Source organism: Scophthalmus maximus, chromosome 13 (assembly GCF_022379125.1).
Source record: "Scophthalmus maximus strain ysfricsl-2021 chromosome 13, ASM2237912v1, whole genome shotgun sequence".
Taxonomy (NCBI): Eukaryota; Metazoa; Chordata; class Actinopteri; order Pleuronectiformes; family Scophthalmidae; genus Scophthalmus; species Scophthalmus maximus.
In genome coordinates, this window is record NC_061527.1 from 5,188,055 (window position 1) to 5,213,873 (window position 25,819).

The 25,819-nt window shown below is 40.8% G+C and overlaps 2 protein-coding genes across 6 annotated transcripts; one reads left to right on the forward strand and one right to left on the reverse strand.

Annotated features, from left to right (window-relative positions):
• Window positions 1–5: 5 nt before the first annotated feature.
• mcoln3b (mucolipin TRP cation channel 3b) lies at window positions 6–6,616 on the reverse strand. 2 transcript variants are annotated; one of them, XM_035647522.2, is made up of 15 exons: window positions 6,435–6,616; window positions 5,248–5,471; window positions 4,978–5,145; window positions 4,270–4,423; window positions 4,095–4,170; window positions 3,888–3,984; window positions 3,448–3,547; window positions 3,207–3,319; window positions 2,329–2,478; window positions 2,084–2,185; window positions 1,097–1,219; window positions 764–970; window positions 527–657; window positions 321–360; window positions 6–161 (listed from the first exon to the last, which is right to left on the reverse strand). In XM_035647522.2, the coding sequence occupies exons 2-14, from the start codon at window positions 5,467–5,469 to the stop codon at window positions 321–323; spliced, it is 1,683 nt and encodes a 560-aa protein (XP_035503415.1). In that variant the 5' UTR covers window positions 5,470–5,471; window positions 6,435–6,616; the 3' UTR covers window positions 6–161. The 2 variants fall into 2 exon arrangements, with proteins under 2 accessions (XP_035503415.1, XP_035503416.1); XM_035647523.2 differs by having other exon boundaries at window positions 6–360; window positions 3,933–3,984.
• Window positions 6,273–24,949, forward strand: dnai3 (dynein axonemal intermediate chain 3). 4 transcript variants are annotated; one of them, XM_047336771.1, is made up of 23 exons: window positions 6,273–6,383; window positions 8,066–8,137; window positions 8,246–8,278; window positions 10,206–10,390; window positions 10,889–10,993; window positions 11,465–11,596; window positions 11,685–11,884; window positions 12,178–12,294; window positions 13,019–13,215; window positions 13,392–13,510; window positions 14,213–14,302; window positions 14,600–14,674; window positions 16,343–16,462; window positions 17,430–17,503; window positions 17,630–17,777; window positions 18,458–18,542; window positions 20,793–20,914; window positions 21,705–21,765; window positions 21,982–22,112; window positions 22,340–22,547; window positions 23,108–23,199; window positions 23,318–23,434; window positions 24,535–24,949. In XM_047336771.1, exons 2-23 carry the CDS (start codon window positions 8,083–8,085, stop codon window positions 24,673–24,675), a joined length of 2,607 nt encoding a protein of 868 aa, XP_047192727.1. In that variant the 5' UTR covers window positions 6,273–6,383; window positions 8,066–8,082; the 3' UTR covers window positions 24,676–24,949. The 4 variants fall into 4 exon arrangements, with proteins under 4 accessions (XP_047192727.1, XP_035503412.1, XP_047192726.1 ...); XM_035647519.2 differs by lacking the exon at window positions 6,273–6,383 and adding an exon at window positions 6,816–6,889; XM_047336770.1 differs by lacking the exon at window positions 6,273–6,383 and adding an exon at window positions 7,416–7,458.
• Window positions 24,950–25,819: the final 870 nt, after the last annotated feature.

Here is a 25,819-nt window from a genome sequence, read left to right on the forward strand (position 1 = left end):
AGATCTCATGTCGCAATATTTCTTTTCATCTTCATATCAATATAAATACGTGTATTTACAAAGTGTTCTCTGTGTAAGTGCATCATCAAGACCAGACTTAAGTGTCTCAGGTCCTTTATTTATCTAACCTTAATGTCCACTGGGCTTCAGACTTTTGAGCACTGAAAAAAAACAAAAAAAAAACAAAACATTGGAGCAAACTTGGGGCCTAATGGTGAAGGAAGAAAAGATTTATGACTTCTCCACACATTTCCAACAGCAAAAGTTCACATTAATTGTTAGGTTATCGTTTATACAGTCTGTTCTTTCAGTGTCTTCACCTAAGCCTCTGAGGTCAGCCTCTCTTGATGCTTCCTGCACCTGGAAAAGGTAAAAGGTATCAAAGTAAAGTTGCAGATTGACCGCACCATGATCAAAGCAAAGTATAAACGTAAAATAATGAAAAGATCACTCATCTGTACCAAACTAATGGCATTGGTCTCTTAAAGTTCTCAGGACAAACACGGGAGTGGAAGTCTGTTCGTACCTGTTGATGCAGCAGTTGAAGAAGCAGCTATTGGTCGTGTTGAGTCTGTACACACCAGAGTTTGGCAAGTCTTTACACACAGACAAGAACTTTTGCAGCTCTGACGTTGGGGCTCCACTTTGCTGCTGTTGCTAAAAGAACCAAGTCAGGAAATTGACAGTTTAAATCAAAACATTGTTCCTTACAACATGAATTTTAATAAAAATGAGCCTTGATAATGAGTGAGAGACGTTAAACCTTGATGGTGTCGTAGGTGTCAGTGATGATTGTGATGAAGAGGCTGAGGATCATGTAGATGAAGAGCGAGACGAAGGTGTAGAGGTAGACGCGGCTGAAGGTCCACACCAGGCTGCTCTTGTGCCTCATGTTCTTAAAGGTGGGGAACATGTCGTCTCCGTTGATCAGCGAGAACAGACACTCCGACACCGTGTTCAAGGTCCGAAACTAAAACAAAAAAAAGGTTGGATAATTTTTTTGTCTTCAGGACGGCGTAAACTAAAGTTTAAAATCTGTTCAGGCTCAGTCGAATCCTTTTGAAACGTTTCTATGCATTACGCAAACACTCCTTGCCTTCTCGTGATACGGGCCGAGGACGATCCAGCCGCAAAAGCAGTAACTCAGGTAGATGATTCCAGCGCAGCAGATGAAACGGATAACGTTTGGGAAAGCTGCCCTGAGTGTCAGGATGAGAATCTATAAAATAGCCAAAGAACACATGGTAAAAACCACTGAAAAATGTAGACCAGTATCTGGAAACCACACAGAGGAAAACATGTTCTCATTGAGAACAGTCAAGTTAAACAGTTCTTACTTTCCAGTAATTAGGTGAAATCAGCATGAATGAGCCTTAAATAATCTTCCCTGGAGGAATTTTAAACAAAAGACCTATTCATGTGATGCCAAGTACAAGGCTTCGTGATAAGTTGGAGACAATAATTCATGCTTCCATTTGTGTCAAGTTTTATACACTGAATCATGTTACACTGAAGAAAGATGTGTGCGTTCAAATACCGGCAGATCTATTTTAGACAAGTTTTTAAAAAAATTAAGTTATGCAGCACTTGCTTTTCAGAGCTTCAGGCAAAGTTTTCAAAAATATAAACATGGCTAGAAGAAAAGAAAAAAAACTTAGTTGCGACTGTTCTATTTTTATAGTTTGTGTATTTTTCAAAGATAAGTGGAAAGACGTAAAAGTAACTAAGTATTTTTTCTCAGTTTACTTCATGGTGTGAATGCAGCTTGTCCTCAAGTGTGTCCTTTATATATTAAATGTTGTTAAAGGATGGATCCACCCAACATCTTTTTGAGTATCACTCATCCCTTCTGGCCTTGAGATTTTAAGAAGGTTTGTGGTTTCATCCTTCAGAGCCCAACGGCCTCCATGGACCTTTTGATACGGCTTGTCCGTCATTATAACGTGTCTCTATTGTATTCTAATGGCCACGAATTCAAGCTTGTCATAGCATTTGTGAACCATGAAGGACAAAACTACATTTGTCGTTGCTTCTGGTGATGCTGATGTACTTGTCCTCTATTTGATAGATAATCCAGTCTTACGTTATACTTCCTAAAGTAGCCCATGTAGCGGATGACCCCGATCCAGACGAACATGGTGCCGGTGCCGAGGAGGATGCTGCAAATATCATAGCTTGTGAGGACCTAGAAGACATTGTGGATGAGCTGAGTGAATACATGTAGACAGCAGCTAATAGTCAGATGTAAAGTCAAGTAATTAAAGGCTGTGTAATTGACATTGTGAACTGACTGGAGCATGAATGCATCACAGTGATGAAGTCCATTACCTTAGTCTGGATCTCGATCTTCAGAACGGAGCCAATGATGGTGAGCGTGTCGCTGACGATGATCAGAATGTACCAACCGTTCACAAACTCCAACTTGTCCGACATTGGGACTTTTTTATTGCAGAGGTTTCTGCAGTAGAGTGTGTACGCCTGGTAAAAACAAAAGAGAAACAGGCTCCTTTTTTTAAGGAAGTTGTCAGTCAAATCCCCACTATGGAAATTATCACATTTAAGGTGAAGATATGAAGATAAAAGTCTCCAGGAAATTAATGTAAGTCTATGTAATATCCTCTGAAGTCATGAAGTGTGTCATGTCAAAAAAAGTTTTTAATTAAATTTAACATGTCACATATCAAATATACAGACATGTATTCTCTGCAGATGCCACAGGGAAAACAGACAGTCAGCACAAACAAGAAATATAACTGCGACCCAGGAATACGTTAAACCCTAATAACAGTAAGAGAAAATTAATTTTTTTTTCATCATTAAAGGATAATTCCAATATTTTTAGTGACAAAAAGGTTTGAAATCTCTTCAATATTGAACAAGAACGCTATAACCGGCAATAGCACTGCAGCGTAATTAAAAGGGGGAATCCATGTTAAAGTATGTCTAATAAAACTGCTTGTTTTTGCTACAGGTTCACATAGTTAAGTATCCGACAACAGTATGAACAGGATGCCTACAGAGACAGACGTTCGCTTTTATGTTTTTTCTCCTTCTCGTCTCTTTGAGAAAAAAGTTTAAAAATTCAATCCTTCAGTGTTGGTTTTGGTTAATGACTAGCTCCACTTAATACCAGAATGAAAAGATATGCATCAAACAATAATACCACATCTTAGGTCTGACATGACAACAGAACTCAGTTTACCCACCAGCTGCAGCTGAATGCCATTGATCACCGAGCGTGTGCAGAGTGTGAAGGAGGTGACGCACGTTATGATGATGAGGCAGTCGAACAGCACAGTCAGGTAAATGCTCCTCGCAGCTGAGGGGAACAAGGAAAAGCATCTTCAAACTGATTTTATGTCTCAGGCTTTTAGAACAGCCTTTATGAATCCAAATAAAGGGTTCTTTTGTGTGGTCTTAAAAAAAACAACAAGTTGGTAAACTCACAGGCTCCGGTTACTTTCCAGTCTCTGCATTCATTGATGTCAACATCATTCTCCAGGTCGACCTTTATCCTGCCGCTGTGAGCTTGGTTGTTGAAAGTGATCTATTGGGGGAGGGCAGACAGTTTTCTTAAAAGGTCAACATCAATATCGCAAACTCGAATAGTTTACCATTCACCTGCCAGGCCCTATAGCTAATATTTAACTGTGTAAATAGCAGATGCTGTGTGCAAAACACTCACACTGACTCCGCTCTGATGATTCATGCCCTTAAAATGGCTTCAATAAATAAACACATCGTCATTTAAACTCCTATCCGCGCTGTGTGAACAGGCGCAGTGTCATAGTGAATCACCGTCATCCTTAAAGCGGAAATAAAAACGATCAGATGTGCCATATCTCTGCGAGGAAGAAAAAAGTCTGATGACGAGTCAGGTGACGTACGATCACGGTGAAGTCGTAGCAGTCCGGCAGCTCTCGGTGTCTCACCGTCTGTAAATTTATGGCCTTCAGCACAAACGTGACCGTGACGGAGAGCATCCTGGAAGACACAGGTTACATGAGCCGAGACGGTTTCCCCCATCAAATACAAAACAAAGAGAGAAAACTTTACATGAAGAAAAAAAACTGTAGTTCATGTTTTGTACAAACCTTTTGAAATACAATTCAAAATGTGGAAGCACTTCCCGCAATGACTGGTGATACATCGGATAAACTTTGAGGCAGTCTGTTGAACACAAACCACAGAACGATTATTTTTTGCAGAAGAAACTCATTAAACCTGGTTAAGTATTCAGATTTCCACACACAAGTCAACCATACGTACCAGTTTGCACTTGGGCATCGATTTCAAAGGTCTCGTTTCCGGGGAAGATGGTACCGTTCCTGTAGTACTCCTGACACAGTGATAGCGGCGTGTAGACGGCTCCATTTTTCTCATATTCATGATTACCCACCGTGATGTTGTGCAAATGTCCATACTGGAAATGAACAAATTAAAATCCAAGATACGAAACTGTCAAGTTTGTTGATAATTTGACCAAAAACAATTGTGCGTGATGTGAAAGTTTGGTTTCTGACGAGGTGAGCTGCGAAAACTTACGGGTGGTTTAACTGAACCGTTTTTACGATGCAACTAAACAACTGAATCCAATGACATGAACAAAGTCTAATCCTCGTCATGGGAGCCTGTGACACTTATTGATCAATTCCAAAAATGATTTACAGCAACCACATGAGCCATAAGACAACATCTACAGCGACATGTTGAATGACCACAATAAAGTGTGACCCTAGCAAATTAAAGGGGCAGTACGCGATTTCGGAGAAAGATTGTTTGTTGTTGATTTTTTTGACGCACTGGTCGGGCCTCGAACCCTGCAGCCTCAGTTTTTTCTTCCATGGCACACACAGAACCGACAGCTAGCGGGCCGTGAGGAAATATTAGCTGGGGGAAAAAAAACGCTTACTGCCCGTTTAAAGCAAATAAAATTCATGCCGTCATGTTTCTTGCCGTAAGAAAGCATTCATTCACCTGCTCAATGATGTAATCGATGTGACCGTATACATCCTGCTGTCTGTACACGGCGTACGTATCCATGCCTCCATCAACATAATCCTTCAAGAAAAGATGCTTGAACGTCATCAGATTTTCCTCCTTGAACGTGACGACCATCTGGTTGCTGAGCCCAAAAGACACCAACTGTCGTGGGGGAAGGGACATTAGTTATCACCAGGTGTAGCGACGACAACAATTTGACTAAAACATCTGTCTGGATCGTGTCTTGAGACTACTACAGTATACCTGGATGGTAATAATTGCAATTTTGATGATTTGCAGGATGAGCTTCCACGGTTTTCGTCCACGAGCGTGATACTTCTCGCAGGGGTTCATGAAGAAGTACTTGATCTTCCTCCGGAGACACTCCACGTTGTCCGGCTCCTCCGCACACTGGTGTTGGTGGTGGTCCGCCCAGGAAGGAGGGGTGTCCGTTTCGTACACATCATACAAGTCACTGGACTCCATGTCTGAAATTAATGGAACACATGTAAATTACAGGTTAACTTTTCATTAAAACTGTAACTGGTACTACAACATTACTGCCATTGAGTTCAAGATTACTATTAATAAAACAACAAGGTTTGGGCATAAGGTACCAACAAATGAACCAGTCACTCAGCTTTAAAAACCAGGTCACTTGAGCATGGATGGCTCTTAGTAAGGTTACCGTCTTTACATTTCTCCTTGCACTTACAGGATTTGCTTTTTAACCTGTTTAGTTATGCACCAAACAACAAACTAAAATTCATTGTGTGTGGAAAAACCTTGCTGGTAATTTTATAAGGTTTGTGGTTTATATTTGAATTCCCCTTGCATAAATCTGATCTTAATAAAGTTTGAGTGTTTTCAGATTCTGTTTACAACGTGTCAGAAATATGGTGATAAACGATAAGTTGGTGTGATGGTTGTCGTATTGGAACTAATGCCATTTCTATTATTTTTTGCCAGAAATGTACACGGACAAAGGGCACAATAGAATAGAGACACTTCCTGTTATTGTGAAATCCAAATTAGGCCACCCTAAAAAAAAAAGGGTTAACCTGACCAGTGTCAACAAAAACTGTATTATTATGAGCTTCAACAATAGGATTCATTGCACGACAGCTCTACTGGATTGCATAAAATCCACTCTCATATTCCAATGAATGTATGTTGATGTGAACTAAAACTAAAAAACTTTCACTTATCTTTGTCCTCGGGACAAATGAGCCACTGACTGAGGAGGAGGGACATGCAGTCAGGTGTACCTGAGCACTATCGAATAAAACACAGCAGCCGTCCCTCCGAAGCCATTGGCAGCAAACTTATCAAATATTCATTATTTGTCGTGTAGCAGTTCAAAGAACGATGGTGTCCTCCTCTCTGTATCCGGGCCGAAGGTGAGAATAAACCAAATACAAATTAATCTAATAATAAAGGCTTCTTCTTACCGAATGTCCCGCAGCTTCTGATTGGATCCACCTGCCGTCCCACCTGTGTTCGTGTGCTCAATTAAAATTCCATTATTTGAGTTTAAAAATTGTTGCTTTACAGTGAAGATTGCGACTGAAATGATAAAAACCCGAGGGCACTTCCTTAAAGTGTGCGTGTTGTCGGTAAACTCCTCCGACTGTCACGTGAACGGCCCAGGTAACTTTCTGCGGAGTCTTGACGTCTTTTTACATCTGGGATCTGATTGGCTCTCGGAACTGTCAATCATCGCATGTTTCTTTTCTTCTTCTTTTTCTTTTACATCTGGGATCTGATTGGCTCTCGGAACTGTCAATCACCGCTTGTTTCTTTTCTTCTTTTTTTTTTCTTCCCCCCCCCCCTCCCACTCTTGTTACCCCTGGCAACCCAAACAAAAAGTGCGGAGCGGTGTTTCAAGCTAAAGTTTAAACTACCGGTAAAATACATTCACTCCTCTGTAAAACTTTACCTGTCGAGTACGACACGACGTGTCGTTGACTGTCAATAACCGAAACCGTCGATTAATCTGACTTGTAAATGAAATGCTAGAGCTCTTAAAGCCAAGGGGCTCTTTCATTAGTTAGCTAGCTAACACTGCTAACTTAGCAGTGCTAAGCTAACGTTAGCTAAGGAGTGTCGAGTGCTAACCTCCTTTAATGTGTCTGTTACTTCCTGGAGGTAAAAGCTGAATTAAAAAGTTCGTATTTTGTATAACACACACAGGTTGTGGAGTCATACGTGTAGTTGTATTCGTTTGTCATATTCAGTGATGGAATGTAAACATTGTTTACTAATGTAGTGCAAGTACACTTTACTTGTTTCTCTTTCATTCGAATTCATAGTTATTATCCACTTGTCTGAAGGAAAATAGTGTATTTCACTAAATGTAGAAACTGTAGCTACATCAAAGGATCAAAGGATTGAATATGCCATCCAATAATGTAATGTAACATGTAAAACTTTGAGGGGTAGGGTTAGTTAAAAACACTTGTACTTTGGATACTGGTAAGTTGGTCAGTACATTTAATGTCAGTACAACTTTGACTGTAGGAAATACTTCCTCCGTGTCATCAGGAATAGAATTATGGTCAAAGGCGCTGGGACAATCGACAACATGAGAAAGTAGTGGTTGTAATAATTAGATTCAGTAATAGAACACTCTGAAATCGGCCATTCTGCAAAAGTACATTTACATTTGATACTTACATATTTCAATGATAAAGTTTGAGAAAATGTGTTGTAAATTAAAAAAAAAAAACAAGATACATTTTGAATACTGGATCTGAGAACTTTAATCTGAAAATAGTCATAAGCTAAGCAAAAAATAATTTCTAGAAATGCACATCAGCCTGAGGAGATGGTCAAAGCTTTGTTCACGAATAATGGCAGGGCAATTCCCCTATCCTCCACAAGATGTCGCCACGTGTATAGGTAATGACAGTTACAAGCATAGATTTGCTGTCTCTGCTGCCACTGTGTGAAGCCTGTAGGAGTCAATCAATGAAACAAACTGTGAATGATATAAGAATGTGTAGTTTGTTGTTTTATGTAAGCACAGTATGTTGTATTGAGATAATTTGTTCTTTTAACTTTCTCCCTGTCCTTATTGAAGCTGTCTAAAGAGCAAGGATGCCACCAAAGAAACCAAAAAGTGCCAAAGGCAGTGCAGGGGGTAAAAAGAAAGGTAAAGGCGAGCGTCAGAATACTAATAGTCATGTCAACACATTCAAGTTTGTCTTAACAGAGACATACAGTACATAGAAGGTGGAACTGACTGTTGCTTTCCTTTCAGGCAAGAACGAGCCTCCTCCTGAAGAAAAGCCTGGTAAGAAAAGAATATATATTACTCTTTGCTCACGTCTTCATTCGTCCTAAATCCTGCTATAGGAGAGCATTCCACATTCACACTCATATCATCCTGGAAAATGAAACAATTTCAGTAAAACTAGTGATTTTAATCGGTGATGTCATGTGTCACGTGATGTGCATTATTCTGAAGTGATCACAGGTGTTCTGTTTCATGGCCTTTGGCCCCATGCTACTCAGCTGTGAACCTCCATTGTCAAGGTTTGGTTGAGGTTGAGCATATTACAAACCCTGAAAACGTTCGTTTGGTCAAATGCAGGTCACCGTGTGTATCTTCTTACCACAGATTAGGTCATTGGCTCTAGTGGAAGTTAAAGGTGATGGTTATAACATCCCTTGAATTCCGATTGACTCGTACAGTCATTCATTAGTTTATCAATTCCATACTTTTTTCATACCTCCACCACCATATGTGTATGTGTTTCTTTTAACCCGCAAATGAACACATGGACACACACTTAACATGAAACCTTGTGGAAGGTTATCACCCATCAGGGTCAGGTCAGATTACTTTTAAACGTAGTCGGTTACTGAATACAAATTGGATGGCAATTTTTGTAATCAGTAACACAGTATGCAGTTGAAATATGCTACTGTAGGTTTGGGTGAATCGTGCAAGAGTAAAGAGGCTTGATAAATTTAAATCTACTGACCGACACATGCAGTTTAATTGCATCCTTCAGGGTCGTTGAACATTTTAAATCACAGTCTCTTTGTCTTCCAAGCAAATATTTTGTATGAATACAAATGCCATAGTTGACACATGACTCTGTGAAATGAGGGGTGTGTGAGATTCTACTACAATGATTCGGTGCGAGTGGGAAAAAAAGGTTGACACACCCAGCTGGGAAGTGGTTACTTAAGCTGTACTTCAGCATTCCCAGCGTCCCCTCAGCAACCTTGTGGAAGCTACTTTGAAGAGTGAGACCGCAGAGCGGGATGAAAACTGTCATTACGCAGAGCCCTTGTTTACCGTAGTGTTCCCTGGACTGAGCCTGGACTAAGACTGTTTCTTAAAGCGGTCTTATGTAGTAACAATGTCTATAACTGAGCGGTTTATTTGTCTCGGATTTATGCATTGTTCATTTCTGCTTCACGTAATAAAACAACAGTATTCCCCCCGATGCGCATTTCCTCCGCTGTGTCTGTGTAGGCTATTCCAGAGAGTGCATTTCATCCTACAGGTGATGCTGTAAGGTGGTCCACCCTGCAGGTGAAGGATCAGAGATGATGTTTGATGTGAGAATAATCCGTATCACAGTCCACTGTGTGAGAATTACGTGATTGTTTTTGTCATCTCTACATTCATGCTCGTGTCTCTATATTCAGGACCGTGTTGTCTTTTCTTGTTGTCAAAATGCAAATGTATAAAACCTTTTGTGCATTTTTAATAGCTCATTTTCCAAATCGGCTTTCTTCATTTGATTTGATTTGAGACATATGTGATGCACAAATGATGGCAGAAAATATGTCTTTTGTACAATCTACAGAAAAAGAACATAAAACTCATAGGCATGACAATTAGACATGATTATTATAATTTTTTACACCGTACGGCATCAACTCTTCTGGTATCTGCCAATTTTCTTCATGGCCTTGTCTGCATTTGAACAAAGTCGTCGTTCTGTCTGTTCATTGTTAAGATTCACTGGAGTTTCCTTGCTTGCTTTGGCCCGATATCTTCACATAGATTGGAAAAAAAACATTCACTTGTTGATTTTATATCATGTTCAGCACAAATGGAAATTGCTAGCAGCTGTAATGCCTTTAAATGTCATGAGCAGGCATCAGTGCTTACTGTGTGCTTTGGGATTTTGAATCCATCCATCCATCCATCATAATTTTGATATATATATAACGTATTGATTGTTAACTGTCTCACCAAGATCACCCTGAGGATATCCTCCCCATGGTCCTGACATCGGTAACCCAGGAGCTCTTTGACTGCCGCGCAGATGAGGACGTCACGGCGGAGAGTCCCTACAAGCTGCTGCAAACGGAAGACATCATACAGGACATCAAGACAAGAGCCGGAGTGTCCGATTTCAGCCCCGTGAAGCAGATAGTGCTGGTGAGGCTGACCAATTGTCATGGAGATCACTTGGTCAATATCCCCAAGACACTGTGATGATACACAGACCACCAGTTCAGGGCTGTGGGAACAGAGTCATCAGTTTAAACCTCATTTTCCAGCACGGTTTGATCTAGATTATTATACATGCTTAACCACCACTCTTACTTCCAGCATTAATGCTCTTTGGAATACACCACATTACTCTAATAAGGCCAGAGAGCTCCCTGAGGGACTATTCGGTATATAAGTCCTGAGTAATGTCAGCTTTCTCAGCGCAGGCCTTTAGCGATGTGTGTATTAGTCCGCCCACTTGCACTCCATCATTTACTGTCCAGGTCAAACCACTTTTGTAGAAATTTTCCTTGTTTCAATTCCAGAATGAATTCAAATGCGACTATTTCTATTCAAATAATGGAAACGGCTGAATGATCTGAATTACAAACTCCTTTTATCTGATGTGAACCTGACACTGCTCTTCCTCTCTGTCGTTGACAGGACTACCCAGACGACGAAATCTTGCTGGTTTACGACAGAGCCTTCACTTATGGCCAGCTCTTCTACCTGGTTCTGACACCAGAAGCTAAGGACAGAATCCTCAATGTAAGAAGACGTGGTTATGTCGGTTATAGTAACAAGGTTCACATTTGTTCTTCTATTTGTTTTGTTTTTTATCTCACTTACTTCAGTGCTTGTGTTTGAAACGGTTCCAAGTATGCCATTAAAATATGTATTTAGCTGTGAGATAATTATCTTAGAAACTCATTTTTCATTCTGATGAACAATTCTGTTTGTGTTCCATTATTCCCCGTTCCTTTTATATTGGGTGTATTCATACTATTTTATCATTTATCACCAAAAGTAATGGCTGCTATCAGAGGTCAAAAGTTCAGATGGGCCACTTCGCTTTGCTAGCTGATACATTTCCAATGGCTGATTAAAGTATAAGACTTTGAGAACCACTTCACCATCTTGCTCTAGTTGAAACATTCTTTTGATTTTCCACTTTAGTTTGTTGCCTGTTCCTGTTCTGGTTTTTCTCTATTTTATCATAATTCTTTCTTCATGGTGAAGCCCCCAGAGCCTGAGGAGACGCAGGGAGAGAGTGAATGGGAAGTCTGTAGAACTCCAGAATCAAAGGAGTGGATTTCACTTGGCAGTGAGCTGGAAATAGAAGAAGAATCTGTCAAAGAGACCAGAGAAAAGGTACTGCAGTATATTTTTAAAAAACTAACTAAATTAAATGTGCGTATTAAATCATATTGTGTATTTTGTGGCCCTTTTTCGTCATCAGCTGTTGTACAAGTTCTCAAGAGTGCGGAGGGAGTTGGGCAAACCAGTCAGTTTTTCCGACCGCAACACGGCAGATGCTAAGGATGGCAACCTGGGGTTTGCTTCCTATGAAGACAGCAGATTCAGCATCAAGCTGATGCAGAGAGACTGCGGGACACAGGCTGTTTCCAGACTGCAGAGCAGCAGTGTGCAGACACAGTGGTACGCCAGCAAATCAGTACACATGATATGGATTTGTTCTACAAGGGAGGGGGAAATGTTTCTGCCAACATCTGCCCATCTGGTGAAATTGCACTTGTTTCAATGCAATGAGAAAATATGGTGTAAACACTGAGTGTAATAATTTTTCTGCAACTCACATTCACATTATTTTTCACTATATTTTATTTCAATGGAGTTCAGCAAAAACATTTTTTTTTTAATATTTTAAGTATAAATAGTAACTCCATCCCAACAAATGTATTTGTGTTGAGCGCCATATGTGCATCTTGCAGGAAGTTTCCGTGGAATAAGTCTACCCAGTACGCGCCAAGAGAGTTGAGTGAGGAAGAAAGAAAAGACATCCTCCAGAGTGAGAGTCTGAAGAACTTTTGCAACCTAGTTACTCCAAGGTAAGTCGCCCCCTGAAAGTCACAGCCATAGGATAATCAAATCCATCCATTATTGCCACTTTAGGAAAATTGTATTCGCAAGGAATATCATCAAGCTATTTATATATATATATTTATATATTTATATATATTGTGAACAGCACTCCCCTTCCCAGTCCACTATATTTTGTGTTGCTATAGTTCTTATAGTATAGTTGATGTAGGTTCTTGGCTTAATGCAAAAACTAAATGCTTCTTATGATACAAATATTCTCAGTCTCTCAGACTCCATATTTTTTTTTATTTTTGTGGTCTTTTGTGTCCAGGTAAAAGATAAGGGAACATCATAAGCATATGCAAGCACAAAGTGTATGGAGTATTGCCTGGCCGATATGAATTATTGTCAATGTAATTGAGGTTTGATATTTTAGTTTAACTCATAAACACAAATACAACAAAATATAGATCCTGAATTAAGAAAATAAACTTTATTTTCTTTATTTTACTTGAAATATAACCATAAATCAAATACAAATTCTGCATTGTTTATTCTGTACAATAAAAGATGTCGTTAAACATAAGTGCTGATAGCGATATGTCCATGCAAGGCTCATATCGGACGATATTATTGGCCAACTTATATATATCAGTTTGGCTCTACTATGGGAGACACGATTAAGGAAAAGGAAAAATTCTGCACACTTTTTGGTAAAAGTTTTTCATAAAAATGTTTGTTGTTTTGCAGGGTTTTACAAGCCCTTCAGCAGGAAGAGATCATGAACGTGTTCCGTGATGACTGGATGGCTCTGGGGAACGGGCCTGAGGCTGGTGACTGGTCTGGGAAGGATTCTAAAGGTCTGATGCTCCATCAGGCCTTCACAGACCACAAGTACACCAAGGACAGGAAAATCAGCAGTATCAACTGGCACCCGACTATCGATGGTAAAGTGGCAAATCTCGAAAAGTGGAAATGTTCTCACTCAAAAATCACGTCCACGCTAATACTTCCAAGATCAGCATCTTCAATAATCATCCACCAGTTTTTCAATCAGTAAAGTTGTTTTGTCTTTTTGTCTGTGCAATTAATGCATTATGTTTTTGGTTTTTTTATGTGGCAGGCGTGATCGCTGTGGCTTTGACAGTGGAAAAGGAGCAGAATTCGGAAGAGTTGACTACATCTGACATCAGACCTTCATTCATTGTCTTCTTCTGCTTCTCTGATCCCTCTCATCCCCAGGTATGGAAAATACACGAGAACGCACATCTACATGAAAGTGAAGAGTAGTGTGGTTGAAAAAAAATTAAGTTTTCTCACTCTATCTTACTGATACACACTTTTCAGAAGAAATGTCTGGAAGGGTTTGCTTTGTGCTGTCATCATCTCTAAGACCTTTATTAGCTTAAAGGGGAAATTTGAGAGACTTTATTGATTTGACCCAGACACTCAATCAATAAAACTGAGCTGCTAAATCACTCAAAAGTAATATGAGTTCTGCATGACGTATGCCTTCACTGGTCTACGTGTCATCCTCTAGTTTCACAGCAGTGATCGGAGCTGCGGAGGATACTGTGTACAGGAAACTAGATCCGTCCTATGGTTGAAATAAATACATTTACTTATATTATTGTTGTTCGCAGTGAAATGCTGTAGTCCGTTCATGAAGCTAATTTTAACTTCAGCAGATTCAGATTAGGCAAAAAAAAAGACTCCTCTGTAATACTATCCTCTCCTTCCTGGGTCTTTTTCCTCCTTATGCCGGATGAAATGGAATCTCCTGTATGCACACACATGGTTTTGCGGATTAAAAGCTTAACATTGTATAGAGACTAGGCTATAGAATAAATAAATACCCAATGTATTTAGCACATTAGCACATTTGTGCTTAGAAATATTATATTTCTGTCCATTGAATGTGGGTTTTCTGTGTTTTTTTTGCAGTTGCTGCTGGAGAGCCCTGGTGACATCTTAGCCTTCAAGATCTGCCCCTCAGATCCAAATATTATCGTTGGCGGCTGCATGAATGGCCAGGTGCAGACTTTTGAATCACTGCCTTTTTCTGCTGAGCAGTTGTTTTTGTACCTCGCTGCTGTATCTGATTCCTTCCTTTCCCAAGACTTTTTTATCATAACGGAAAATGATAAGAGAGATAGATATGATTCATAAAAAAGGCCTTCTTTCACTTTAGTCATATCATTTCTCCAGTCAGTTTTTTTTAATCAACGTTTGACAAAATAGATTTGCGAGTTTTCAAGTTTTGAGGTATTTATTTACACCAAACTCAAATTTTGATCTAACATGAGTCATTTTGTGTTGCTGTTGCCTCAGGTTGTATTGTGGGACATTTCTGCTCACGTCACATACTTACAGAGACCACCGCCAAGTGGTAAAAAGGACTCACTCGTAAGTACCCACATCTTGTCCCTAATGTGCACAATGTTGATGATACCATAATACATGGTGTTCTGCATCTGTCTGTGTCGCTGCTGAGCACGTGGCGTCAGTTACTAATGTCAGCTTTGTTTTATCCGGTTTATCAAAGTGCGGGTTCTCTTGTGAATCAAAGCACGCATCTGATTCGCCGTGAAGACGAGGCCGTACTCGTCGGTTGGTGCTGCATGACATAGTGAGATGATGATGATGATACGTTGACTTGTAAGTTCCCTCGTCATCCTCACCCTTTCATTAGATGGGAATGCAGCGGCCTAATGGTCCTTTTCAAGCCAGCCTCAGCTGTCAAAACTAGTCCCACAAACAAACGAATGCCAAGAGTAGAATCTAAAAGCGAGTTTATATCATTACATGACACCGCTGCCAAATGAACTTGACTTAAAAGTTATACTATTAGTGTAGGAGTAAAGAAAAAGGGTGGGGAAAGAGAGAGAGGTAACGATACATGACCACGACCAGGGCTTAGATTTAAACCCACAACATAGCAAGTACATTAAATCCGCCCGTTGAGACACTGAAACACAAAATATTAAACTGCTTTTGTCCCTTAAAGCCTCCCTTAAAGCCTACTGACATCTTCCACCCCCCTGCCATCTTTAAATAGACACATATGCCCCCCGTCGTCCAGCCCTCTATTTGCTTTGTGTGTGTTTTCTTTTATTGCCTCTACAGTGGAACAGCTGTCTCCATCCCTCTCCTCACTACGTCCTTCTCTTTTGGTTTCCGCTCCTCCGCCCCTATCTCTCTCTCTCTCTTTGTCCTTGTTTGCTCTTCATTCCCCAGAGTCAACAGCATCAGCACAGGCTCACATACTCCAGCTGTTACACACAGCCCACAATTAGCTACCACTATGGCTGGTACCCATAGGAAGATAATACACACAAGCAAATCAGATCACTGCCCTCCCCGGTGTGTTTGCAGTGTAAACAGCATTAGTTGTATCAGCTAAAAGGCTTTTGAGTGCTGTGAAAGCTGCACTACACTAGCACCTGTTGCTGGCTTATCAGATAAAGAAGGAATCGAAATCCTCCTGTGTAGATTTGTGTTCCGTTCACACCACTGCAAAATCATAAAACCAACCACAGGTGTGTACCTCATATTTGTGCGTCCAGGTTTAGCGTGAGTAGATGTCGGGAACCAGTGATTCGACTTCAGTGAAAAGCACAGAAGGACAACATCATAGTTGATGTGTAGATGAGCATCAGAATCGGCACCGCAGATGTTTAGAGCTTTGTAAGTGTTAGGGCTGCGAGTAGACATTGGTGCCAGGGTTAATATCTACAGGTATTATTGTGCTATTGGTTTTTACACCAAATGGAAGCAGCACATTCATGATAAAGTGACTGAAACCTGTAACATCTTATTTTTTATTTTCACGTGACCTGTTTTTTCTAACTAAAATCCTGGTAACGTTATATATCATAATATCTTCTTTTTTTTTTAAAAGAGGAAATTATCTAGTGAAAATTGTTTTCTTATTCCTCTGTTGATGATCTATTGTTAAACTACAGGTCCCTGTAGGACGTCATCGCTGCACATTAAGGCTCGGTATTTAGATTGAATTGTCGCAGCTCACTGTACAATGCACGCTGTTCCTTTTGTGTCACTCCTCCCCGCCAGGAGCTTGATGACAATGCAGAGAATGTGATTCCTACCGTGCGCCCCTGTGCAATGTCTACCTTGGAGAACAGCCACAAAGGCCGAATCACCGACGTGAAGTGGCTGCCAGCAACGTTTGAGGTACACGGAGCTGAGGGGGCGACGGGTCGGGAGGAATCAACAACTGCATATCCAACACCTCGTAGACAGAATACAGTTTTACTCTCTGAAAGTTTTCATCGGTACAGCGGGGAAGGTGCTGTGTTCAATCAATGTGCAATCATTGTTTCCTTTTACTTATCTCAATCAACAAAAGGTATTTTGAGTAACCACAAGGCAAAGGCTCTTATCAAATTAATCTTTCATTTGTTCTTGATCTTAAACCTCTATTATCACTTCTAATGTAATCACTGTGACGGACATTTAAACTTTAACGGAGGCAGCTGGAGTAGATTTTATGATTGATAAACTTACACTTTAGATTTTTATCTGACTAAGTTTAAAATCCGGTTGAACCTTAAAAATGGTATAACAGAAAGTAAGATGATATTAGACACAGTGAAGTCGCAGCAGTCAGGGCAGAGAAAAGGCTATGAAGGCGAGTATGCAATATACCTCGGCTTTGGAAATAGGAATTACAATATTCCACAGGTATAGGCCCAAGGGGAAGGTGGTTTGATGTGGAATACAGTGTACAGAAGTAAGAATAAAACATATACAGAACAGAAAGTGATACCATGTCAGTCTTTCCTGTTTCTGCCAGCAGCAGATGCTTATTACTGCAGGCCAGCCCCTTAAAAAAAACTATGATCTCACCCATATTCTGCATATTGCTGAGTGTTTCTAAAATCATGGAACAGTGAATACATAACAGTTTCCCACCGGTGCCTGTCCCTCGTCCTTTGGGACAGGCAGCCGTAATAAATGACGACAACCGCTGGCGCTCATCTGGATAAGTAGAATAAGGCAATCATCAGAGTGCCCCCCAGGGGAACATTAACCTACCATAGATCTTCACGGGAACCTCATTCACTACTATGAGCTCCGGACATTACTCAGACTGACTCATACATTTGTTGATTTTGTCACTCTCTCTCTGTCTCATTAGGTGACCAGGACGGGAGAACCAGTGGAGAACAAGCAAAAAATGTCAGTTCAGGTCGTCACCTGCTCTCCTGACCGGTAGGTCTCGAACACATGGAAATGAATGTGTATAATTAGCTCTGCAAAAAGTAAACATGAATAAATGATTCAAGTCCTCCCACTGTTAATCTGCGGGTCTGTGTGTCTCCCTCTGTTTCTAAACAGCACTATAATGTTCTGGGATGTGCGAGCGCCGAAAACGGTGAGCCAGTCAGCGTCAGACAGTTCGACTGTGGATCAGACCGAGATGACACCGTACACCGTCCTTGACACGTTCAAACACCTGGGCCGCACATGGAGACCACTGCTCAGGGTACTGCGGGGTCAGGGGTGCAATATGAAACTCAATGTTTACTATGGGGGGTATTAAAGTGCATCTTTGTTGATGGGCGGATTTGTAAAATGATTGAAAATTAATTTGAGAGTCTTTTTTAAGGGTTAAGATGTATACACCTTGTGGTAGTACGCAGCAAAATGGATTGTGCCATTTTGTTCAGTAGATAAATGATTGCTTGTATATATCTTTTATATGCCAAATTTTTGTACATATATAAATGTATACATGTGAATGTCTGCTCTTGTTTTCAGTCACATGCAGTCACATACTGTGCAATCAAGCTTGTAATTGCACAGCACAAATCAAATACTCTTCAGAAGAGTTTTAATCAGATTTACCTTTATTTAACACCATTAAAAAAAAGCCAATTAAAATGACAAATTGAAAATTGACATGAATTATAGTATTTTGAAGAAGCTTTTGTAACAGGTTGAAACCTTGTGTTTGGCCGATAAACCTGCAGTAGTTAAAAATAAAACCACAGTGTGAACGTAACATTATTTGTGACTTGAATTCAAAAAGTATTCTGCGAAATATACAGTATGTATTTTCTATATGCTATTATTTGGCTCAGTTGATGCATTTCCATGTGCACATTGATTGACAATGACATAATATAACATTTTGTGTCTGTCCTCTCCTCTGTCATGTGTCAGATTTCACTGCTGAAGATCAGCACCAAAGGAGAATACACCCCTTTGAAGTTCAACTTCGAACCCTACACCTGTGACGGAAACACAGGTGAGGGATTTTACCCCTGAGGCTGCCTGGCTTTATGTTTCTGTCTGTTACACCACCTCTCCGTTGGCATTTCTCATTTATAATCTTTTGTACATTAAATACTTTCCGGCTTTTATTAATGGATGCTATAAGCATGTGGCTCATGATTAACTCACACAGTCACTTTTAGGAAGCCACAGCCATCTGTTTGATCAGCACTGGACCACTCTCACACATGGCAACCCGGATAAGGAAGTGAGAAGTAAAACTTGTCAAGTAGTTAAAACTTCAAGCACACACACAGACTGTATGGCATATTTAGAGCTGCAACAGTTTATCAATTAATCAATAAGTAATCAACTACTAAATTAATTGCCAACTATTTGGATAATCGATTAATCGGTTCAAGTAGTTTTTATGGAAAAATAAGTAAAAAATTCTCTGATTTCAGCTTCTTAAATGTCAATATTTTCTGGTTTCTTTGCTCATCTGTGACAGTAAACTGAATATCTTTGGTGTGTGGATGAAAGAAAACATCATCTTGGTGTTTTGGGAAACACGATCAACATTTTTCACCATTTTATGACATTTTATGGACCAAACAACTAATCGATTAATTGAGAAAAATAATCGACAGATCAATCGATAATGAAAATAATCGTTAATTGCAGCCATAGAAATATATATATATACTGTACATGAGAACAGATTTTTCTTTTTAACTCTTCAAAAAATCCAGTCGTATTATATCTCGATTCAGAGTCTTTGTGTTAATAGTTGATGCAGCAAAATAATAAACATTAAAAATCTAGTAAAGACGGACGTGGGCTGCGTGTCTCCCCACTCTCTCTTTCCCCCTTCGCGCTAACAGCTGTCCTGTCACTAAAGTCTTAAAAGGGCAGAAACATATCTTCTATCTAAGTGTGTGCGTGACTCTAAGTCTATTTTTTGAGGTCTTGGATTCTTCGACTCTGCCGTGGATGCTTGAAGGCGGCGATCAGTGGAGCGGGGTTGACTTTGCCCCGTGAGGTATTCCCTTTCTCCGTCTGTCTCCCTCCCCTTTACTCCGGTTTCGTAGCACTTTATTAAGTGATACTTCCACAACAAGGCGCTCACAGTTGCGCAGCATTAGCCTCGCTGACTGTCAGCTCCTTGCAATATGCTGCAGTGGCGGCGGCTCCTCTGGGGGCCGGAGGATGATCGTGTGTGTCCTGGCTGGTCAAGAAGAGACCTGTCTTTGTCTGGCTCAAGGTCTTGTCTCCATACACACAGCTCTGGTGGCTGGTGGTCACAGAATTAATATGCTCACTAACTGAGGCAATAAATCTGCGAGGGCTCTCTTTTTTCTTTCTCATCTGCCCTCAGGCAGTCTGTTATTAAGGTTTTAATGAACCCCTGTGTGATTAATACTGCAGTGCTCCTTCAGATATTTGACTATCGTTGATTGATAATACGCTGTCCGCCTCTGAGCTCTATATTCAGCAGCTTGTCCTGGGCTCTGTGCCATCTCTGATGCTGGAGCCACTTGCTCCAGCAGAAGTATAAAAAAGGCTCCACCCTTCCCTGCCACAGTGCAACACAGGTTTTCCAGACCAAGGTTTGGATTCGTGAACAGTTGAGCAGCAGTGCAGTGTGGTAGACATAAAAAATATGTCTCTTATCTCTGAACACATCTTAACTTGGGGGGTGGGGGAGGGCTAATTTAGAAGATGTGTGACCGGGAAACGTGATCTGACCTTCCAGAGCTAATCTGACAGAGTGAGGCTGGGACTTGACTGGGAGTGGTCCGCTGATAAGAGTGTGTGAACGGACAGTTCTGCACTGTCCCTGACAGACAGTCGGGCCCCTGTGACGGAAAAAGCCTCCTCCCTTACTGTCCTCCCTCCTAACCACAGCCCTAACTCCCACCTCTTCTCTCTGTCTTTCCCACTACCCTTGCATCCCCCTCTTACCAACCCATTCACCTCAGCTGTACAACTCCCCACCCGCCCCCTCCTTCCCTTTTGTCCTTCTGTCCTTGCTCATGGTCACATTACAGAACACGCTGCACGATGCCCCTGCTCAGTCTCTCTTACTTCATTACTTTAGATTTTTTTTGTAAGGTTTTTAAGTGTCTTTCTTCGCTTGTGTTGACCAAATTATATCTTATTATTTTTTCTTTAAAATGTATTTTCTCTGCTAAGAAGATCCAAAATAGCTGCATGAAAGAAAGACATTCGCTCAAAAAAAAAAATGCTCTTTGGTTTTGTTATATTACCTTTGCCCTGACAGATGAAGCCGATGAAAAAGACGATCGCTCAGAGATCCTCCAGTACAGCCAGCTCACAGTGCCCTCAGCCGACGCACTCACAGCTCTGCCAGACGTCAATACCAAGCTCTACATCGGAACGGAGGTCAATATTCCAACCGTTCAAATCCACTGTATATCGAGCAATATACGTACAAGGCTGAACTGCTTAAAGCATCTATGTGAATAACAGCGACAGGGTTTGCTGTTATTGTTTCTACGACTAAATAACATCCTCCTGTTCTTTTAATGTAGGAGATGGGGGGGGGGGGGGGCCTAACTGCCTCTTATATTCAAACATGTATTTAAAGGTTAATCTGAAGCTAATCTGAGATAATCCAAGGCTGTTTTAATTCAGTGGACATCCATCAAAGTTTAGTCACATTCTATTTTTGTTGTTGCTTCTCCTCCACTGCAGGAAAATCTGTTCTGGTAAATGTATAGAGGGATTTATTTTTTATTTTTAAAGAAAGATGTGACTTTGAAAGTTAGTCACAATCTTTATCATCTTTATATCATGGCATGTGAATATGTTTATTAATGAGAGACTTGGGAACTGCACTGAGTATGTCATGTTTCACTTTGAGCTTTTCAAAAGTTATTTTCTGCTCACAAATAATAATAATGAAGAAAGACAAGGCAAATATTGGTGGAGCTTTACATTTTGTAAAACAAAAAGTAATATCACCTTTTAGGTAGGAATAATATTTTTACAGTTAAGTTTTAATGTTAGAAATGCAGGAAAATAAATGCACTCGCATGCACGGTTTAAGCTCTAATCTGTGGCAGTTTTAATTAACAGCAGTGTTAGTAAAACTAAGGAGAACGATACAATGTGCAGGTTTATTCCACATCGTCTTGTGATTTGCTCCCTCGCGTGTACTTTTCAATGGCAGGATGGGGAGATTGTTTACACGGACTGGAGACTGGAGAAGGACGACTCCGGACAGGTGCACTGTGAGTGTTCTCAAAGTCCTGAGATACGACAAGGCACTGACAGAAATGGATTTAACAATTATGTCCAAATTACTGTGTTAAAGTCGTTTGAATTAAACATGTTCACTGCAGGTCAACCATTCTGAATGTACTCGACATTATAAATGAGTCGGTAATGACATTTTAAATGAAAAATCGCCCATCTCTTCCTGTGTGTCTCTCTCTCCTCTCTCGAAGTTCCCAAGCCCCTCCACTGTTTCAGGGCCCATTACTGTATGGTCAATACCATCCAGCGATCGCCCTTCTTCGAAGACATTATTTTGACTGCGGGAGGCTTTAACTTCGCCATCTGGAAGGAGGGAGTCATAGTAAGAGCACCCATCGAATTGACTGCAGCAGCAGAAAAACAACAACAATGCATCCAATTAAAATCATACTCGTGAATTTGATTGAATTAGATTAGAAACAAACCCACAAGATCGAGGTTACACTACACAATCGGTCCTTCACTCAAAATACATGATATGTACCTATCTATTAATTGCGTGTTAAATCCATTGACTCTACTTGACTCCTTGCAAACCACGACATCCAGGAAGGCCCCATCATCCTGTCGCCAAACACGGAGCAGGTGTGCACCGTGGGATGCTGGTCCCTGTCCCGACCCGCCGTCTTTTTCATCGGCAAGGACGATGGCAGCATCGAGGTGTGGAACCTGCTGGAGCAGAGCAGCGAGCCAGTGGAGGCTTACCTACACGTCACCAACGCCAAGATCACCTGCATCACACCCTGGATCAGCTCCCGTGAGTTCTTAGTTCACGTGTTGCTCCGTTAAGATGAAATTGCTCAATAATATATTTGCCTACCGAGTATCTGCAGGTGTATTCAGTTTCTCGATCTAAAATCTCAATCTAACAAAGATTTTGAACATTTCTTACTTTCCTGCCGTAGACGGTGCCGTTCGTGATAACTTTGGGTTGCTGGAACAAAGTTGCTAGCGACTTCCTTTAACTCATAAATGGACAGCTGTCGATTTTGGTGGTTGTATTTGGTCTCACGACAGTCATTTTGTCTCTGGAGACTGAAACATAAAAACAAGAAATATTTATTTATTTATTCAGTTTTCCGTCCAGGTCGTGTTTATTGATTCATTATCACTCCAATACACTGTTTTAGAGTTGAGAGCACCGTTTACAGCTGGGAATTTCTGACAACAAAAGTGATATGTCATTATATTAATGTATTTAGTAAATAATCTCGCTGATCGCCGATCTCGCTGTATGTTTTATTTATATTTTCATCGTCACTGATCAGGTTTTTAGCTCATTTACTTGATGTTTTGGGGGGTTTTTTGTACCTACAGCCAAGCAGCACTTCCTGGCAGTGACCGACGAACTCGGAATGGTTCGCATTTTGGAGATCCCAAAGAAATTCTTCGTTCCGGGCAGGACTGAGGTGAGACCCCGGAAATTCTTTTTTTGCCGCTTTACGGCGGCGATATTTAAGCTTCTCCGCGTTTAGGTGAATTTGCCGCTAATCTAAGTCTCTTTCTCCCGCGCGTGTCTGTGTGCAGCGTTCGAATGTGAGGAAATACTTTGAACAGGACAAAAAACGGCTGTTGGATTATTTGCAGTGCGAGGAAATGTGCAAGAAAGAGAAGAAGGAGTCCGAAAAACTCAAGAAGAAAACGGTGAGCTATGAAATTGGTCCCTTGTAGCATTGAGGTTTATACTGTTTCACTCTCATATATATATTTCTCTACGTACTTTTACATTCAGATGTGGTCGTACTAACTAGTTTGCTTCAAGCAGACTGACACCTTTAGTGCCAGAGATGCAAGTCTGTCAGCGAGTCTGTTTTGATCCTCTGTCGTAGACTAGACAAACTAAAAGCATGATCCTGTCAATAGTTTTGCTTTTCAAAAGGCCTTGAAGGAGACCTTGCGTCCTCAGCTACACTCGCTCACGGCCTCTGAATGTGCTGTACATTTACGACTCACAGATGTTTTAATATTGACTCTGGGGTCGACACTGGGGAAGCTGAATGAGGTCGCCCCTCTCCCCCCGTCATGCTTAATTCATTTAGATCATTACCTAATCCTTTGCGCCGGAGACATGCCTGGAAGTCTTGTGTGCGAACTGCTGAAGCTAAAATCTGTCGGTGGCTAAATGTTTCAGGTTGAGACCGGAGGGGCAGTAATAAATGCCGACTGCAGTTGCAGTAATCTCACTTTTTATTTTTTTCTGTGTTTGTAGAAATGTTTTCTCCTCGCTCCTCCAAACAAGCACGTATTTTCCCACATGCGCTGTTTTGTTCATGTGTCTTGTTTGAACACTCCGACTAAAACTTACAAGTTCAAATACATGTCAAGGACAAGACACCTCGGGAATTCATGACAAACAATACCGTCTGGTTATTGTTAGTTTGAATGTGTGAGGGTTTGTCTGGGATTACAAACAATTGTCATTTAACAAATCCTCCTTTAAGAAACATTTTTTGGTTCACTTTTTAAAATTGACTTAGCCTTAGCTTTACATGAATTTGCCAAAACTATAATTATATATGTGATCAATAAGATCTGCAGTATATTGCTGCCACATCTTTCCTGCATCAACAAATCTTATCCACACTTGAAGACTTTGGTGCGAGTACTTCTCTCAGAATAAAACCAAAAAACACATCATTTTTGGCTCAAAGATGGGGAATAAACATGAGATGTCGATGAGGAGAAGTCTCTTTCACTACTTACAGGTTTATGACCAATTCTTCCCCTGGTTTGTCCCCATGCAGGAGCCCGTCAAGCCCGTCCCAACCCTGCAGGAGATTGACGACATGGAGCTGAAGGAGTACAGGGATTGTCTGACGCTGGAGGAAAACATCCTGAAGGGCATGGGCCTGTGGACGGCTCCTCCAGAAATAGATGATATCTAATATCTCACCTAACACACTACAAACAAAAAACAAAAATGGCTGGTGGGAACTGTTGGGTTTCTCTGTAATATTATCAGGTCTCGACATCGTGCCTTGAGATAATGTACAGTATGCAGTGATTTGGCGGTATACCAATAACATTTAGTTGAATTTAATCTGTTTCCATAAAAATGCCGTCTGAGATTTGACACTTGAAAATCCATTTTCACACGATGCCAAGGTTTGTCTCTTTGCTCCTGTATCAGTATGTCAAAATAAAAAATTGTTATCGGAATATTATCATTACACTTCTCATTTTAGTGAATACATTTCCCATCAATATCTAGAAAGCACTTGGGTTGAGGCTTCAGGGTTTTTTTTTTATCCACCCATCTGAGATCTAATTACAGGGTAATTTCATCCATTAGCAGCCTCTTCACCACCGCTCCCTGAGGATACAGTTTGGAAAACCTTAAGAATCTGACCTTGGCAGAAAGTCATTTCATTGCTCTTTAATTTGATGATATTCATCAGTTGTTGTTGCTGAACGATCCTTCAGTATATACAGCAAATCTTTCCTAAAATGCCCAGAGTTACAAATATTTGAATTGATATGTCAGGCTTTATCAAACGTCTGAAGGCTTGAAGTGGCCGGTCTTGATGGGCTGCAGGGACATTCCCCTGATGTGACTTCGAGTTATACTAATGAAAGGATTCTTATCTTATCAACATTTCTTTTTAGGTCAATAACACGGTTCCACCGCCTGCCAATAGCCATATCGCTACAGTATCTGTTGGCATACTGCTGTTGTCAATCAAAATGGACTTGGCCTTGAAACTCTGTCAAGAAGGATTTGAAATAGTGCGCGCTGCCAACAGGAAGCAGTTGTGCACGAAGCAATGTCCTTTTAGCTCTGTGGCTAAAAATAAAAAGTGCCCTCCTATTTAATTTCCTCTATCACCACGGATGAAACTTCTGGTCCTGCCACACTGTTCACAACATCTTTAAGGAGGCCCTTTCCCTTGCAGTGTGTTTAGCAACGAGTAGCTCTCCCCTCCAGCTCTCCGGACCCCCATTAGTTTCGCGCCTTCATGAGGATAAAACAGGGACGCCTCGGAGTGCTGGGCCCACCTCAGGTCAAGAGCAGTCCGGCGAACCTATAGT

Excerpts from the sequence above, each read along its gene's own strand:
- mcoln3b (XM_035647522.2), bottom strand. The coding sequence starts at position 5,469 with ATGGAGTCCAGTGACTTGTATGATGTGTACGAAACGGACACCCCTCCT. Across the intron at positions 4,424-4,977 it reads TCGATTACATCATTGAGCAG|TATGGACATTTGCACAACAT; the intron begins GTGAATGAATGC and ends GTTCATTTCCAG. Across the intron at positions 4,171-4,269 it reads CGATGCCCAAGTGCAAACTG|ACTGCCTCAAAGTTTATCCG; the intron begins GTACGTATGGTT and ends TGTGTTCAACAG.
- dnai3 (XM_047336771.1), top strand. The coding sequence starts at position 8,083 with ATGCCACCAAAGAAACCAAAAAGTGCCAAAGGCAGTGCAGGGGGTAAA. Across the intron at positions 11,885-12,177 it reads AGCAGTGTGCAGACACAGTG|GAAGTTTCCGTGGAATAAGT; the intron begins GTACGCCAGCAA and ends TGCATCTTGCAG. Across the intron at positions 13,511-14,212 it reads CTGATCCCTCTCATCCCCAG|TTGCTGCTGGAGAGCCCTGG; the intron begins GTATGGAAAATA and ends TTTTTTTTGCAG.